Source organism: Halichoeres trimaculatus, unplaced genomic scaffold, assembly GCF_033239565.1.
Source record: "Halichoeres trimaculatus isolate MK-OKI-2021-1 unplaced genomic scaffold, fHalTri1.1 fHalTri1_scaffold_2, whole genome shotgun sequence".
Lineage (NCBI taxonomy): Eukaryota > Metazoa > Chordata > Actinopteri > Labriformes > Labridae > Halichoeres > Halichoeres trimaculatus.
The window spans coordinates 27441035-27454802 of NW_027437180.1; the positions used below are offsets into that span (position 1 = coordinate 27441035).

Sequence of the window (13768 nt, forward strand, 5' to 3'; positions counted from 1 at the left end):
TGAAATCACAATCATTAATCTCTTTACAAAATTTGGTGCTGACTGTATTTTATTTTATTTTTTCACTGTGTTGTCATTTGTAAGTGACTTTTGTCGCACAAAAATGACGTCTCCAGTCACGTTCACTCTCAGCTGTTCCCGTCACAGGGCAGAGACGGGAAGAGAATTCACATCAATTCATCAGCAATACTGACACCTTTCAGCAGAAAGAAACATGCACCCTCTCGACTAAACGTAAGTTTACACGTTTCTGGATGCGTTACACAATATTTTACACTTCTGGTTTCATTCTGTACCCGGTAAGGCTGCTAGATTACAAGTTAGCGGCATGCAATAGAAATAGTGCATTGCCATGCAGATATTTACGTGGTTATGCACCTCTAGTTGAGACATGGTATGCATATTGATTGAATCATATCAAAACTCTCTCCTCATCAGAGTCTAAAGTGCGTGGGAATATGAGGCCCCTCAGGGATGCTCAGCTGGGGGCCTTCACTTTCTTTGCCTCAGCTCTTCCTCATGATGTCTGTGGGAGCAATGGCCTTCCTCTTACCCCCAACTCTATCAAAATCCTGGGACGTTTTCAGATCCTGAAGACCATCACTCACCCCAGACTCTGCCAATACGTGGATATTTCAAGAGGAAAACATGGTATGGCGAATGCGTTTGCAAATGATGAGATTTATCTATATTATGACAATTTAAAGTCTTATTCATTGATATTTTTTCTTACCTTAAATTTATTGTACATTGTTATCTTTAATATAAGGATAGACATTCTATCTTCTGGATATGTTGGTTTCTGATTTGGTCAGCGATATTACAATATTAAAATGCTGCCTGGCATAAGAGATACATTATTTTTATCATCATCAACAACAACAACAACAATCCAGTGATGGAAAAAACGATGTATGCAACAATAATAAAAATGACTATTTTAGCAAATCATTGCTGGATAAAAGTTAAATGGTACTCTAAGTAAGACAAAGACACAAAAACAGTAATGTTGTATGTTTCTTCTTCTACTTCTTCTTTTTAAAAAAATAATAATTTATCATTGCGCTCCAACTGAGGGCTGCTTAGTTTTCAACTAACAACCAAGTTAAGGTACCATAATTGTAATTGTATAAGAAAATTGCATTGAAACAACTTCAGTATCGCTGTGAGCCAACACAGTATCCCCAGACACAACAGTCTATTACGTAACTACCAATCAGTAAAATTCATGCCTGTGTAACTGTGCTTTAGAGGTGTGTACCAATCTGGTTTGTTAAGGTCACAGTTTATAGAACAGTTGCTGTGTTAGTACATCTTTGATCATATTAAATAGATATCAAATATATTGTTACTCAGTTGTTCATAATTATTTCTCTTACTGTTTCCCCTCCCTGTTTACAGAGCGGCTGATTGTTGTTGCTGAACATTATGAAAGCAGTTTATATGATTTCCAAAAACAGGGGAAAACAGCCAGGTGAGGTTCTGATTATGGAGCTTTAATAATGTTGAAAAGTAGTCATGATATTGTACCTGGTAAATTCTCGTTTTGTACCTTTACTTCATTATGAATTTATTTAACATTATTGGCATGCAAAGAAATATTAAGTGCATTAACACCTCCCCCCAGTTGCTGGCTAATGTTGATTTCCTTTGTAATAGCAATGCATAATAATTTAATATCATTGCAGTGTTACACAATAAGATTTTCCCATTTTGTGTGTGAGACCCACATCTGACTTTGCCCTCAAAATGGTTTCACACACTGTCTTTACCTTAAATACTTCAGCCCAGAGAAGATTCTGCGCGTTGCCTATGAAATCCTTGAGGGTTTGGAATTTATGAACAAGCATGGCATGGTGCATAGAGCCCTCAGTGTACACAATGTGCTCATGGACTGCAAGGTAAGATTGAGCAGTTTAATGTCTCTATTCTTTTAATGGCCCAAGTTTCTCCAAAGACAGATAAATGATTTCCTACATTTACTGCTGTCAGTTAAAATGGATTGTTTTCTTCATAGGGAAATATCAAGCTGGCAAAGTTTGGCCTTTATCACATGACTGATCATGGAGCCGATGTGGATTTTCCCATTGGGTATGTCTTTTTGCTCCTCATTCATCACAGTAAAAGGTCCATTAGTGCCTTTCTGAATCTCTTCAGCTGGGGCGGCTGAGTTATGAGAGCTATCTGTTCAGGGTCAAAGGCCCTCTGTATCTGCTTGCTGTTAGTCAAACCAGAAGAAAGGCAATTGACCATAACATTGATGCATAATTGTTGATAATTTCCTGGAAACCAGGTTCTGAGGGCATCAAACTTGCTTCCTGGTTGAAGAACTGAGACAAATTGCTGAACTTTTATCCTAATCCTAAGGGCTTTGTGATCTACAAAGTATCTCTGAGTAATATCCTTTCGCAGATGAATAGAGGAATGATGGCACATGCCCATGTCTTTCTACAAAACATCTGGATAGACTATGTAATGAATATAACTGTCCAGCAGATATGCAGGTTGCTCTTCAGGACAACTACAAACAGAACACTGAAAGACAAGTTTGCAAGTCTGCTCATCATATTGTATGGAGTCATTGTGTAGTTTGATGATATCACCATCATGTATTCTACTGTCATTCTTAAGAAAAAAACATAGAAAAAATGAGACATTTCTGCAAAGAATAGTTCAGCCAGATCAGTTTTTTAAGTCTGCAACAAATGTTGCTCGGAGGCTGAAAATAACCGTATAATCTCTTCTTTGATCATGACCTCAGGTACCCGTCATATCTTGCTCCCGAGGTGATTGCTCAGGGCTCCTTTCACCCTAGTGACTCATCCCATAATGACTCTCCTCGGCCCTCAGGACCAAAGACTGATGTGTGGTCCCTTGGAGTTTTGCTCTTTGAGTTGTGCGCTGTAAGTCGTCTATTAAACTCTCATTTTCACTGTTTTCAATGCCTCATTATCTGAATTTCCTGTGATGGGATCATTTTCACCTTATAATCATGCTGGGATCATTCACAGGGAAGGCGACTGCTGCAGAACATTGAAATAAGTGAAAGGCTGAAATTTATTCTGACCTTGGGTAAGTGAAAAAAAGCTTATAATTACTTGGCGTAGTGAGCCATGTGTTCTTAAACACAACTAGTGTCTAACTGCCATGTTATTCTCAGGTTGCATGGATGACATTGTCACTGTCCTTGCCGAGGAACATGGTTGCCTGGATACTATTAAGGTAGACTCAAAGTCATGCACTGCATTTGTCCTGTTCTGGAAATGACTTTATATGTCAGCAATTTGAAAGGGTGATCTTGAATGGTAAAAAAATAGATAATACTTTTGGCATGACAGTAATGAATGTGTTATTTTGAAAGGTTTTCTGCAAGGATATTTTTTAATCAAAACAAAAACTTAGTTTATTTCAGTTTCTCCAGCAGCATTTACTCATAAAAAATGTATTCACCAGTGAAAAGTTCTCTGTTCTCTAAAGATATTTTATTTAAATGATAATCTACAGACTTTAAAAGTCAGTGTTAAAGCTATTTCTTTAAAATAGATCTAACACTGACTAACATTTTATTATCTATCCCCAGTAAAGATGGACAAATTCTTAGTCGTACAAAAATAACCACTAGAACCTCCATGAAAACACTTCTTCAGCAGTCTTGGTTCCATTTTAGAGACTATTGTGAAAACAGTCTTGAAGTGTTTGCATTGTTTCTAATACAGTTGATTTTTCTACAGGAGCTGCCACAGAATGTGCTGGAGTTGTTAAGGAAATGCCTGATCTTTCTTCCCTCCAAAAGGTAAATAGAGAGTCTGATGGGGATCATATTCTGCTGGAGCAGATAAGCCGTTCTGTTTAAAAACACATTGGTCACACAGCTATTAAAATACCAGCATGCCAAAAAATATATCAAAATAAACAGTTTGAACGTATTGCCTAACAGTGCAATAAAAAGGTTATGACTTTAAATAGCTTAATGTTAAATAGAATTCTAAATTTAATGAATATAATAAATTCTTCGCTCTAACAAAATAGCAGCCTGATGGTTCACTTTGTGCTCCGGCCATTCCTCTTAGATGACTTTTATGTCTTTGTGCTTGCCCTCCAGGCCGACCCCTGCAGAGCTGCTGGGAGACCCTGTTTTTAATGGAGTCTCTTGCCTCTATACGCCCTTCCAGAAGCCTGTTAGCCTGTTCTCCTCATCGCTGCGCTGTGCACATCTAGAGCTCCCTGAGGACATCAGTGACCTTTGCAAAGGTCTGACCCAACAATGCACAACTGTGCAGCTGGCCTTATACAGACACATACACAACCTGTGAAATCTTCTTTTTTAATAAGTGTTACAGTTTGCTAATAGTTTGCTTAATTGATGATCTAAAAGGGAAAGCTTGTCTTTGAAGTAGAGTTAGGTATTTTTCAAGTAAAAGCGAAAGACAGGTTAAATTTACATCATTGACCTCATTAGCTGATGAGGGTGCTCCTGTCTTAGGATCAGATATATGCCTGTATGGGTTAATGTCTGTTGGCTTAGTAAAGAAAAACTTCCAAACAGTACTTCTGTTTACAGAAATGATAGTTTTTGTGTCGCAGTTTGGTAGGTAGAGTTAGGTAGAGTTACTGTCGAGCCTCCGTTTCTCTACAGAAAAGTCAAACTTACTGGTGTCTAGTGTGAAACACACATTTAATACTGCACAGATATTTCACTGTGGCTTGACCACAAAAAGACTGTTTCTTTTGTGCCTTTTAATGTTGACAAACGTTCACTGACATCTCCCTTTTCTTGGGACTGGTCAATAAAACCACATATTAAACTTATGAATGTTTTATTTTCTTTTAGGTGACTTTGAGCTCTACCTGTCCTTCAACTTTAATACTTTTTCCATTTTGTTTTTCTCTGTAATTAGATGATGATGATGACTACCTGTCGGAGCGGTCCATCGATGAGGTGTACCATCTGTGGTGCCTGGCAGGGGGAGATCTAGAGAAGGAGCTGACCAACAAAGAAATCATTCAGTCCAAACCTCCAATCTGCACCCTGCCCAAGTACATCTTCAACACTCACACACTCTAACGAAAGCATTTGCCAGTTTCAACAATGCACAGCGTGGGTTAAGTATCCTTCTGTCTTTCTGTTTTTTTTCTTAGCTTTGTCCTTGAAGATGGTGAGTCGTTTGGACAAGGCAGGGATAGAAGTTTCCTGCTTGATGACACAACAGTAACACTGCCTCTATGCCAACTCAGAAATGTAAGACTACAAAAAGTGTGATCGGGACAGAACTGTGCAAATACATGCATAGACATGGTTTTAGAGCTTTAAATAAAATTTAACCTTCTGAAGTATTGCATGTGACTGCTATTGTCCTAATGAAACTTACTGGGACTAACAAAGGGAAGAAAAATAATCACAACATTTAGAACCATTTATAACATATAAAGTTTATCCCTGTAGTTTTTGTTGAGCAGAACATGCCTTTGCTTTTGGATTCATTGTGACTGACAAACACAGCAGTGATAAAATACACCTTTGCACTGGATTTGACCTCGATAGTAGGAAGAAGATAACATTTTTCAGCATCTCTCTTCCTCTTTCAGAGGCTGAAAGATGTAGCAGGAGAAGCCTATTACCCCCTACTGGAAGACGAGTAAGCAATTTCCATCCTGAACTCGCTGCTCTCATCTTCTCCTTCCTTGTCACTTTTTTTACATCACCCCATCATTTATTTTGGCCTCGGTAATGTCATCCAGCTTTTTACTTCTTCCTCCTTCAGACAGTCAAATCTCCCCCAGTCCAACAGCAGCAACGAGCTGTCGTCCACCGTCAAGCTGCCGCTCATCATCCGAGAGAGAGACACGGAGTACCAACTCATCCGCATCATCCTCTTTGACAGGCTGCTCAAGGTACGCGCTCCATACAAATTCAGACTGTTTCACACATGAGGAAATACTCAAAATAAGCACAGGGGATGCTACACATATTAGCATGTCTGTCCTAATTAGGCATAAGCTGTATCTCAATTCAGGCGCTGCTGCCTCTCGAAGGCTGTCCTGTTTTGAAAGCTCCTCCAAATGCAGCTGACAAATGTGTCCTACTTTGTCTGGGTGAGGAGGATACAGCGACAGCATGCTTCATGGCCCAACATTCTGTCTTTGCATGCCAATTCAGACAAAATAAAAATGCAATGTTAAATGACTGTATTTGGTTTAAACATGGTAGCAAGATGTACAAATGTCAGAGAAACAATCACATGAAGCTTTAAAATTATCCGAAAATATTGGTGATGGTTGTATGAACTACATGTGGCTTGTAGTGTTAAGAAATTAGCTTCATAGGCCAGTTTCTTACCTATTTTGAAGCATTGCCAGGGGTGGCAATGTATGGCGACTGCCTAGGGTCAGGAATGGTTGGTGAAATAAAGAGAGAATCTTATGCAGACCAGACTGTTTCAGTCCTTTGAAGGCTGCAGCCCCTGGATTGGACACAGCGATTGTGTCTTAAAATCTCAGAGCTTGTTGTTTTTTTCCGAACAATTTTACAACCTACACTTTTAAAATTAATTGCTTTAACAGGTTGCTGTGAAATTTGAGGTATGAAATGTTTTCTTTCCTGTCATGTTTTGTCTTCAGGCATATCCCTATAAGAAGAACTTTGTGTGGAAAGAGGCCAGAGTGGATATCCCCCCTCTAGTTCGTGGACTGGCTTGGGCAGCACTGCTGGGTATTGAGGTTAGAGATAAACTGTATTACTCTGTGGAATGAAACAATGCTTTAAAATTTTCAAACGCAGTTTAAACAGTATTTTCACCCCTTTTTTGTCCAAAACCACTAGAAATGCAATACAGTGCCGCATGCCTTAGGATTACACTGAACCTTTACACACAGTTTTGTGATTATGAACTTGTCCTTTTTTCTCAATTCAGGGAGACATTCAAGCCAAATACGAGAGCATCGACAAAGATACCCCCATACCGACTGACAGACAGGTACATTGCGTAACACTCCACAGTTGTAAAAAGTGTCCAATCTTTCCTGTAACTGTGCATCTTTCTTCTGTCGTGTGTCCTTCTTTGGGCTTGATTACAGATTGAGGTGGACATCCCTCGCTGCCACCAGTATGATGAGCTGCTGTCATCTCCTCAGGGCCATATCAAGTTCAGACGGGTGCTGAAAGCCTGGGTGGTCTCCCACCCTGAGCTGGTCTACTGGCAGGGTGGGACGCTCTTTTGTTGATTCCTTTGATATCTCAACAAATCTCTCTCTGACATGTAGTTTCCTTCTTTTTGTGTGTTCCCTCGCCTTACTTCCTCGTCAAGATTTCTAACTGCACTGTACATAGTTTTACACTAGATGTTGCTGTTGTTCCATCTTCAATGCCCCAGTTTCAACTATGCAAAAAATATTTTCATCACTTCAGGTTTGGATTCTCTTTGTGCTCCTTTCCTCTACTTGAATTTCAATAATGAAGGTAAGAGTGTCAAGGCTTACACCTCCTGCTGTCACTGCTGAGTGTTGTTTTTCTTTCTTTGCTTTGTTTTACCCTTTTTCACCTCCTTTCACACTTCTGTCATTCTCTTTGCAGCCCTGGCTTATGCCTGCATGTCTGCCTTCATCCCCAAATATTTGTACAACTTCTTCCTGAAAGACAACTCCCACGTCATTCAAGGTGAGATACACTAGAGCAAATATTTGTGTGTAAAGAAGTGAAGCTGCTGTGCTGTACAGTTCACACTTTTTGTTCCTTTTAAAATTAATATGAGGTATGAATTGTGTTTTTGAGCTACTGTAGCCAAATGCCACTTCAAATTAACAAGTAAGTATTACATGCGGTCAAAACAGGCAGAAATTATCATGAGCTGCCACAAAGCATCAGCTCTGTGTTGATTAAATTTTGGCTTCATGTCGTTCCTGAAGCTGTGAAAACTAATTCCACTGTTTGGTAATGGAGTTTGCAGCTGAGTCACATCATTTGGAGATAGGGAAACAAATGAAACTACAAAAGCCTGTGGAGAAAAGTCACAAGCAATTCCTGTGTGACTGATAAACAGCTACACAACATACCTCTTGAACTCAGTGTGAAATGTGTCTTCTTTCTTTCAACTGCTAAATGCCCTGGAGAAATAGCTAATGTTTATCTGCCTACTTGAAGGCTCCATAACTTACTGACACAATGTAAATTTGGGTTTTGGAGATTTGATGAGCAGACGTTTTGTCTTGTTTTCTCTTTTAAACATACATAAAACCTCTTTCTCTCTGTATTTTTTTCTATCAGGGTTATATGAAACAAAATCAGTCCATTAAGTGATTGCTATATGACTGTTATAATGACCCCAATCATCATGAATAATACTATGCCTCTTATAGTTCTACTGCTGACGTAAATTTGCAATAAAGGTCTCAGAGCTTTCTTGCACACAAGCTACCCAGTGGGTTATTTATAGGCTTTTTGCCCTTTTGCCTGTGTTTCAGAGTATTTAACCGTCTTCTCTCAGATGATTGCGTTTCATGACCCTGAGCTCAGCAACCACCTGAATGAGATCGGCTTCATTCCTGATGTAAGTTACGAGTTACTAAAGAGCACAAGTCTTCTGAAACACTGACGATAAATACAGAAGAAGTAGAGGACATTGGAGGAAAACATCACTGTCTTCTGTTAAAAATGTACCAAAGTGTGAAGTCAAAGATAATAAGAAAGAATTGTAGTTTGTGGCACGGCACCAAGGGTGAAGAAAATGACCGTCCATACATCACTTAATATTTCTTTCGTTGTCATTGACATTTTTTGTTTCACATCCTCCTTTTCAGAATTTGTGGTGAGGGTCAAGCTCTCCCTGTAGTCCAACGTTGATGATTTATACAGTGAAGAATGTCTGCTAGGCACACTTAATGATTGTCCTCTGCCAGGCTTACCTTATTTCTCTTACTCTGTGCCATCTCTTCCTGCCCTTCGCTTTCCTCTTTACAGCTCAGCTCAGACAGTGACAAGGTTAAAGTCTGCACCGTCTCTCACTGGGGTTTCAGTTAGCACGCTGATGAATGTGTGTCACCTGTGGACCGGCCTGTGGGACATTACCCAATGAAAAGTGGGGCTTTTATCACAGAGGAATCAGGGACTTAAGCCTCTTTCCCCCCTCCTCTCTCTCCTCCTCCTCCTGGTGTTTTTGATGGTGCAGCTTCTTTCCTAAAGTGGTGCAAGTGAAATACACAACTGTGCTTTTAGTTCCTCTATAACAGCATAAAATGTGCAGGAAAACTTAAAGTATGGAAAGTTGATATTTTTTAACACCATATCTTGAACAGATGTGTGGGTGAGATTCATTTTACATCTTGCTCATCTTTTATTCAGCCATGGCACGCTCTCATGAGGCCGTCTCGACACTAACTGTAACCAGCAATGACTTGCCTTTCAAGGGTGGCTTTGTGTGCCTGTACTTGTTGTTAGGCCAGGATAATATTGGAACAAGCGTTGTTGATACAGCTTTCATACTTGATGTCAATCCCAGTAATTAGACTTTTCAATCCATAAATCCTCCTTTTCTTCTGTGAACTTGGATGCAGACTCAGAATGCTTGTTTTATCTAAGCAATAAATCAACAGCCTCAAAAGGTGAAATGTTGCTGCAGCATGAAAAATGTTGATTTCCCATACATTCACATCAAAACAGGTCCAGTTTAGCAGAAAATATCACATCTTTAAAAAGCTTTCAGAAACCCTTAATAGACTATAAAAAACCACGCCCTACACCTCAGGGCTTCTGAAAGCCGAAGGCAGAGAACCTGCCAGTGGTTTAACTGAGGTCACTCTCAATTTAAGCATACCTCCACTTCTGGGTTTGCCATTTACACCACTAATCCAATCTGGCTGGATTTGCAGCTCCGCTGTCGAGCGGTCAAAATTGAGGCAGACACTCAGAGTGCAGTGGCTCCCTTTCCTGTCCACTCTTTGCTCTTAGGCTCAGAATATTTCTACTGAGCAGTCACCAGCTCAGCTGCAATTAGTCATCAATTAACTGCCTGAGATTGGCTCCAGATCTTCTGCACACTCTGCCTTAAACCCTACACTGCTAAATGACGTTAAACCATAGCCACCCTGACCAGCGATTAGCAGGTGTTATAACAGATGGTTAATGGTGGAATGACTGTGTGTTTGTATTTGGGGGAAAATACAGAGGTTTATTTCGATCTTCATAGATTTCCTTCATGGGAAAGTGTGAAATGGAAGGAGTGAAGTGAGTGAGAAAAGAGGGATGGATGCAAGCTTGGTATAATGACATTCATTGTTAGCTTTCTCCCCATTGCCTTACAACCAAAACCAGCAGTTTGCTTTTTATTGCCTTTTGTTTCTCAGGGGCCATTTGTGCTCCTGCTTATCTTAAAGACGGAAATCTCTCTTGGGCTCTCACTAATGTTTGACATACTGAATATCACATACAAATGAATGCTACATTATCACCATAAATGTGCTCATTTCTCAAATCTTTTTGTCTTTCTTCACAGCTCTATGCTATCCCCTGGTTCCTGACTATGTTTACACGTAAGTGGCTTCTCTTTTCTTTTTTACAATGTGGCACAGTGCATAGTTTAAACTTTCAGAGGGTATTTTGAGTCTGCTTCAATTAGAGTATCAATAAAAGAGAGGAAAGGTCAAAAGCTCTAGTATGGACAAGATCTGAAGATTTTTTTTTCTGCTGGTGACCTTTATGCCAGCTGCTAATTAATTCCTGTCCTAAAAGGAAAAGACTCCACCACTTAGACCTGCTCCACCTCAGATCTTTGCCACCACATCTTTATTAATCTTTATTTTGTATTTATTTGAATACATTTGTACTCCAGAGGTTTCCATTTAATCTTAGAGTCTGAGTCAGCGGATAAATTCCCTTCAGTGTAACTGACCATCCTTAAATATATAAACCCTAAACAAATCAAAACTTAATGTTTGGGGTCAAGTAAACTGACTGCATGTTTGAGGAGAATAATTTAACACATATGCTTATATAGTAGTTTGCTTTTTTTATTTTAGTTACTTAACTTTTCCCCCTCTTACACACTTTATTCCACCAAATACTTGAAGCAGTGTTAAACAGTTAACACAGAGATGACATATAGATAACATATGATTCTTTTGTAATAGTATACTGTCTTGTTAAACATTAAACTTTAAAAAGAAAACTGCTCTCTTTCAGAGAGTTAACATTAATTAATCATTTATCATCTAATAGGGATCTCTTACATGTTGCTGTATTGGCTACATGTATCAAATACTAAAAAAAATTACACTGACAAGGGTCTTGATGCATGTGCAGCTGCAAATATTTAAATGCTTAAAGGACTAGGACACCTGTAATATAGTTTTATAGTTAAAACACAGACCTCTTATAAGAGCTTTTCAAACCATCCGCTTTTTTTCAATGCATGTGCACTGAAGTAAAAACGCATTTTAACTTTATCTGACACAACATGAGATGTTTGAAGCATAACAAAACTTATAACATAGCATAATACAGTATAACACAACACAACATGACACAAAACAACACCTTAACATAACATGATGAGGTGTAATAGAATAGAATAGAGAATAGAATAGAAAATACTTTATTTATCCCCGAGGGGAAATTCAGGATAAATTATTTAGGATGAATAATGACATGATGTAACATAACAAGAAAAGAAAGGACGCAACACACTAAAAAGTTAATGTAACAGGGCAGAGCAGTCCCAACTTAAGACAAAAATAGAAAACACATGCCACAGAGATCCTTTTATACACTCTCATTTAACCATATTTTGACCCAAAAAAGAACAAACCAAGAGAACAGCACATGACATAACATGATACAACATAAGAAATGATGAGACATCATAAAACTTACATAACACACCAGCATAGAACATGACATGACATGAAAGACATGGCAGACATGATATATATGTATCATATGCAATGCAACACCACTTTACACATTACAGAACATGACATGATGTGGTATACCAGGTGAAAGGATGAGACGTCACAATGCAAAACACAATTTAAAAAAAATGTAACATGATACAACAGTGCATAACAACACAGTGTGGCTTTAACAGTGTAACAGAATTATATATCAAAGGACTGCATAGCATGACACAGCTTTTCCACAGAAAGTTACATATCATTTCATTGCAGGAACTTTTACAACATATATTAATCCAAAACTCTGTTTAGAAAACCAGAGAGGGAATTATATTTTGGTATTAAAAAAGTAAATGTCTTTTGTATGCAGAAATGTGTCTGTTCCCTTAAGTGCCGTGTCTCTTTGACTATACAGAGCCAAGCTCTAGACTTTAAAAGCTTATTAAAGTGGTCCTCATGGGCTGTCTTTGTCCAAGTAGTGACACACCAAAGCTGTCAATGCACATTGTGTAACTCTAACATCTATTTTCACTTAAGATGTTTTACTAAAATTGTACAAAATGTGTTTTTGGTGTGGAATAGTTTTTATAACATGGCTTTTCCCAGGAAGACTAATAACAAAATTTTACATTCAGCAGAAATCACACAAGTAACATATTATTTGGCAGATAATTATCCATCCGTGGAGCTCATGAGATTATGAACTGCTCTCTATTGTAGAATATGTTCAAATGCTCTCAGACCATCTCCCGGTCGAATCCCTGGCAAAAGCCTCACAGTATCTCTTTTCTTTGTGTGGCATTGTGAGATCACTTGCAAGTCCCCATTTAATTAGGGACTTTTTGAAGATTTTTTTTATGCTGTTAAATTAGATTGGACTGTTGTTAGCCTGAGTCTCAGACTGGAGTTCCTGCTTGTGTGATCATTTCAAGATATTATTTTGGATGATGTTGGGATGTTGCATGCCATACTTGATTTCAGTAAAGAGAAATGAGTTATGTTAGCAGCTGATGCACACTTTCTTTAAGGTTTTACTGGAACTAAACCAAGAGTATAGCTCAGAGGCTCTGTGCAAGTTTCCACTGTATGGATGTTACAGATTCAGCAGTAGTTGAATGTTTCTTTGCTTCAAAGTAAGACAAGAAATATGTTGATTCCTCTTGGCATCCTCTTATTTTTGGAGTCCTTTCACCTTCTCTGCTGTTATTGAGGTCCATTGAGTTTTTTTTGGCTGCTTCTCAGCATGCAGTTTGTCAGCTGATGGCAGCATTATGCTTTTATCTTTCCTCTGAGCACAGTTTGAGTTCTAAAATAGGCGCACATTAGCAGGGGTCCCAGATCACAGTTACAAATCAAAAGATATGCAGTTAACCTTTGTGTCTTCTAGGTACAGCCTGTTCAACTGTTTGACTAACTTCTGGCCTTCTTGATATAAATTAGAGAAGTTGAATTGAAACTTTGCTGGTCTGCAGGCTTTCATAAATTGTTGCAAAATTCATTTTCAAATTTGTCATTGGTATAAGGTAGTCTAGAGTAAATTACACACACACCTACACACACAGGTCACTACTGGTAGAGAGTGTGAGGTGTGACCTCTTTACCCCTGCTTCCCCCCTGAGGTGGTGAGTGAGTCCAGTATTCAAGAGAGGGGCCCCTCTGACTGCTAATGTCCCCAATCCAATATGAGACAAGGTTGGAGGGTCATCTGCTATTCACCCCCAGCCACAAACACACACACACACACACACACACACACACACACACACACACACACACACACACACACACACACACACACACACACACACACACACACACACACACACACACACACACACACACACACACACACTCTGGCACACACTATCTGTCACTCACACACACAACA

General features: G+C 38.9%; 1 protein-coding gene across 1 annotated transcript in view; it reads left to right on the forward strand.

The window, feature by feature from the left end:
* The first annotated feature begins 97 nt into the window (after positions 1–97).
* tbck (TBC1 domain containing kinase) overlaps positions 98–13768 on the forward strand; it is a 43514-nt gene continuing 29843 nt past the window's right edge. Inside the window, 22 exon segments of the mRNA XM_074665201.1 lie at positions 98–120; positions 122–234; positions 439–651; positions 1402–1474; positions 1787–1901; positions 2018–2091; positions 2762–2903; positions 3012–3072; positions 3161–3222; positions 3732–3793; positions 4103–4251; positions 4899–5037; positions 5140–5239; positions 5587–5636; positions 5763–5892; positions 6619–6717; positions 6912–6974; positions 7075–7201; positions 7406–7456; positions 7571–7654; positions 8458–8543; positions 10485–10521. Of these exon segments, the coding sequence (XP_074521302.1) occupies positions 104–120; positions 122–234; positions 439–651; positions 1402–1474; positions 1787–1901; positions 2018–2091; positions 2762–2903; positions 3012–3072; positions 3161–3222; positions 3732–3793; positions 4103–4251; positions 4899–5037; positions 5140–5239; positions 5587–5636; positions 5763–5892; positions 6619–6717; positions 6912–6974; positions 7075–7201; positions 7406–7456; positions 7571–7654; positions 8458–8543; positions 10485–10521 (2047 nt within the window). The 5' untranslated portion in view covers positions 98–103.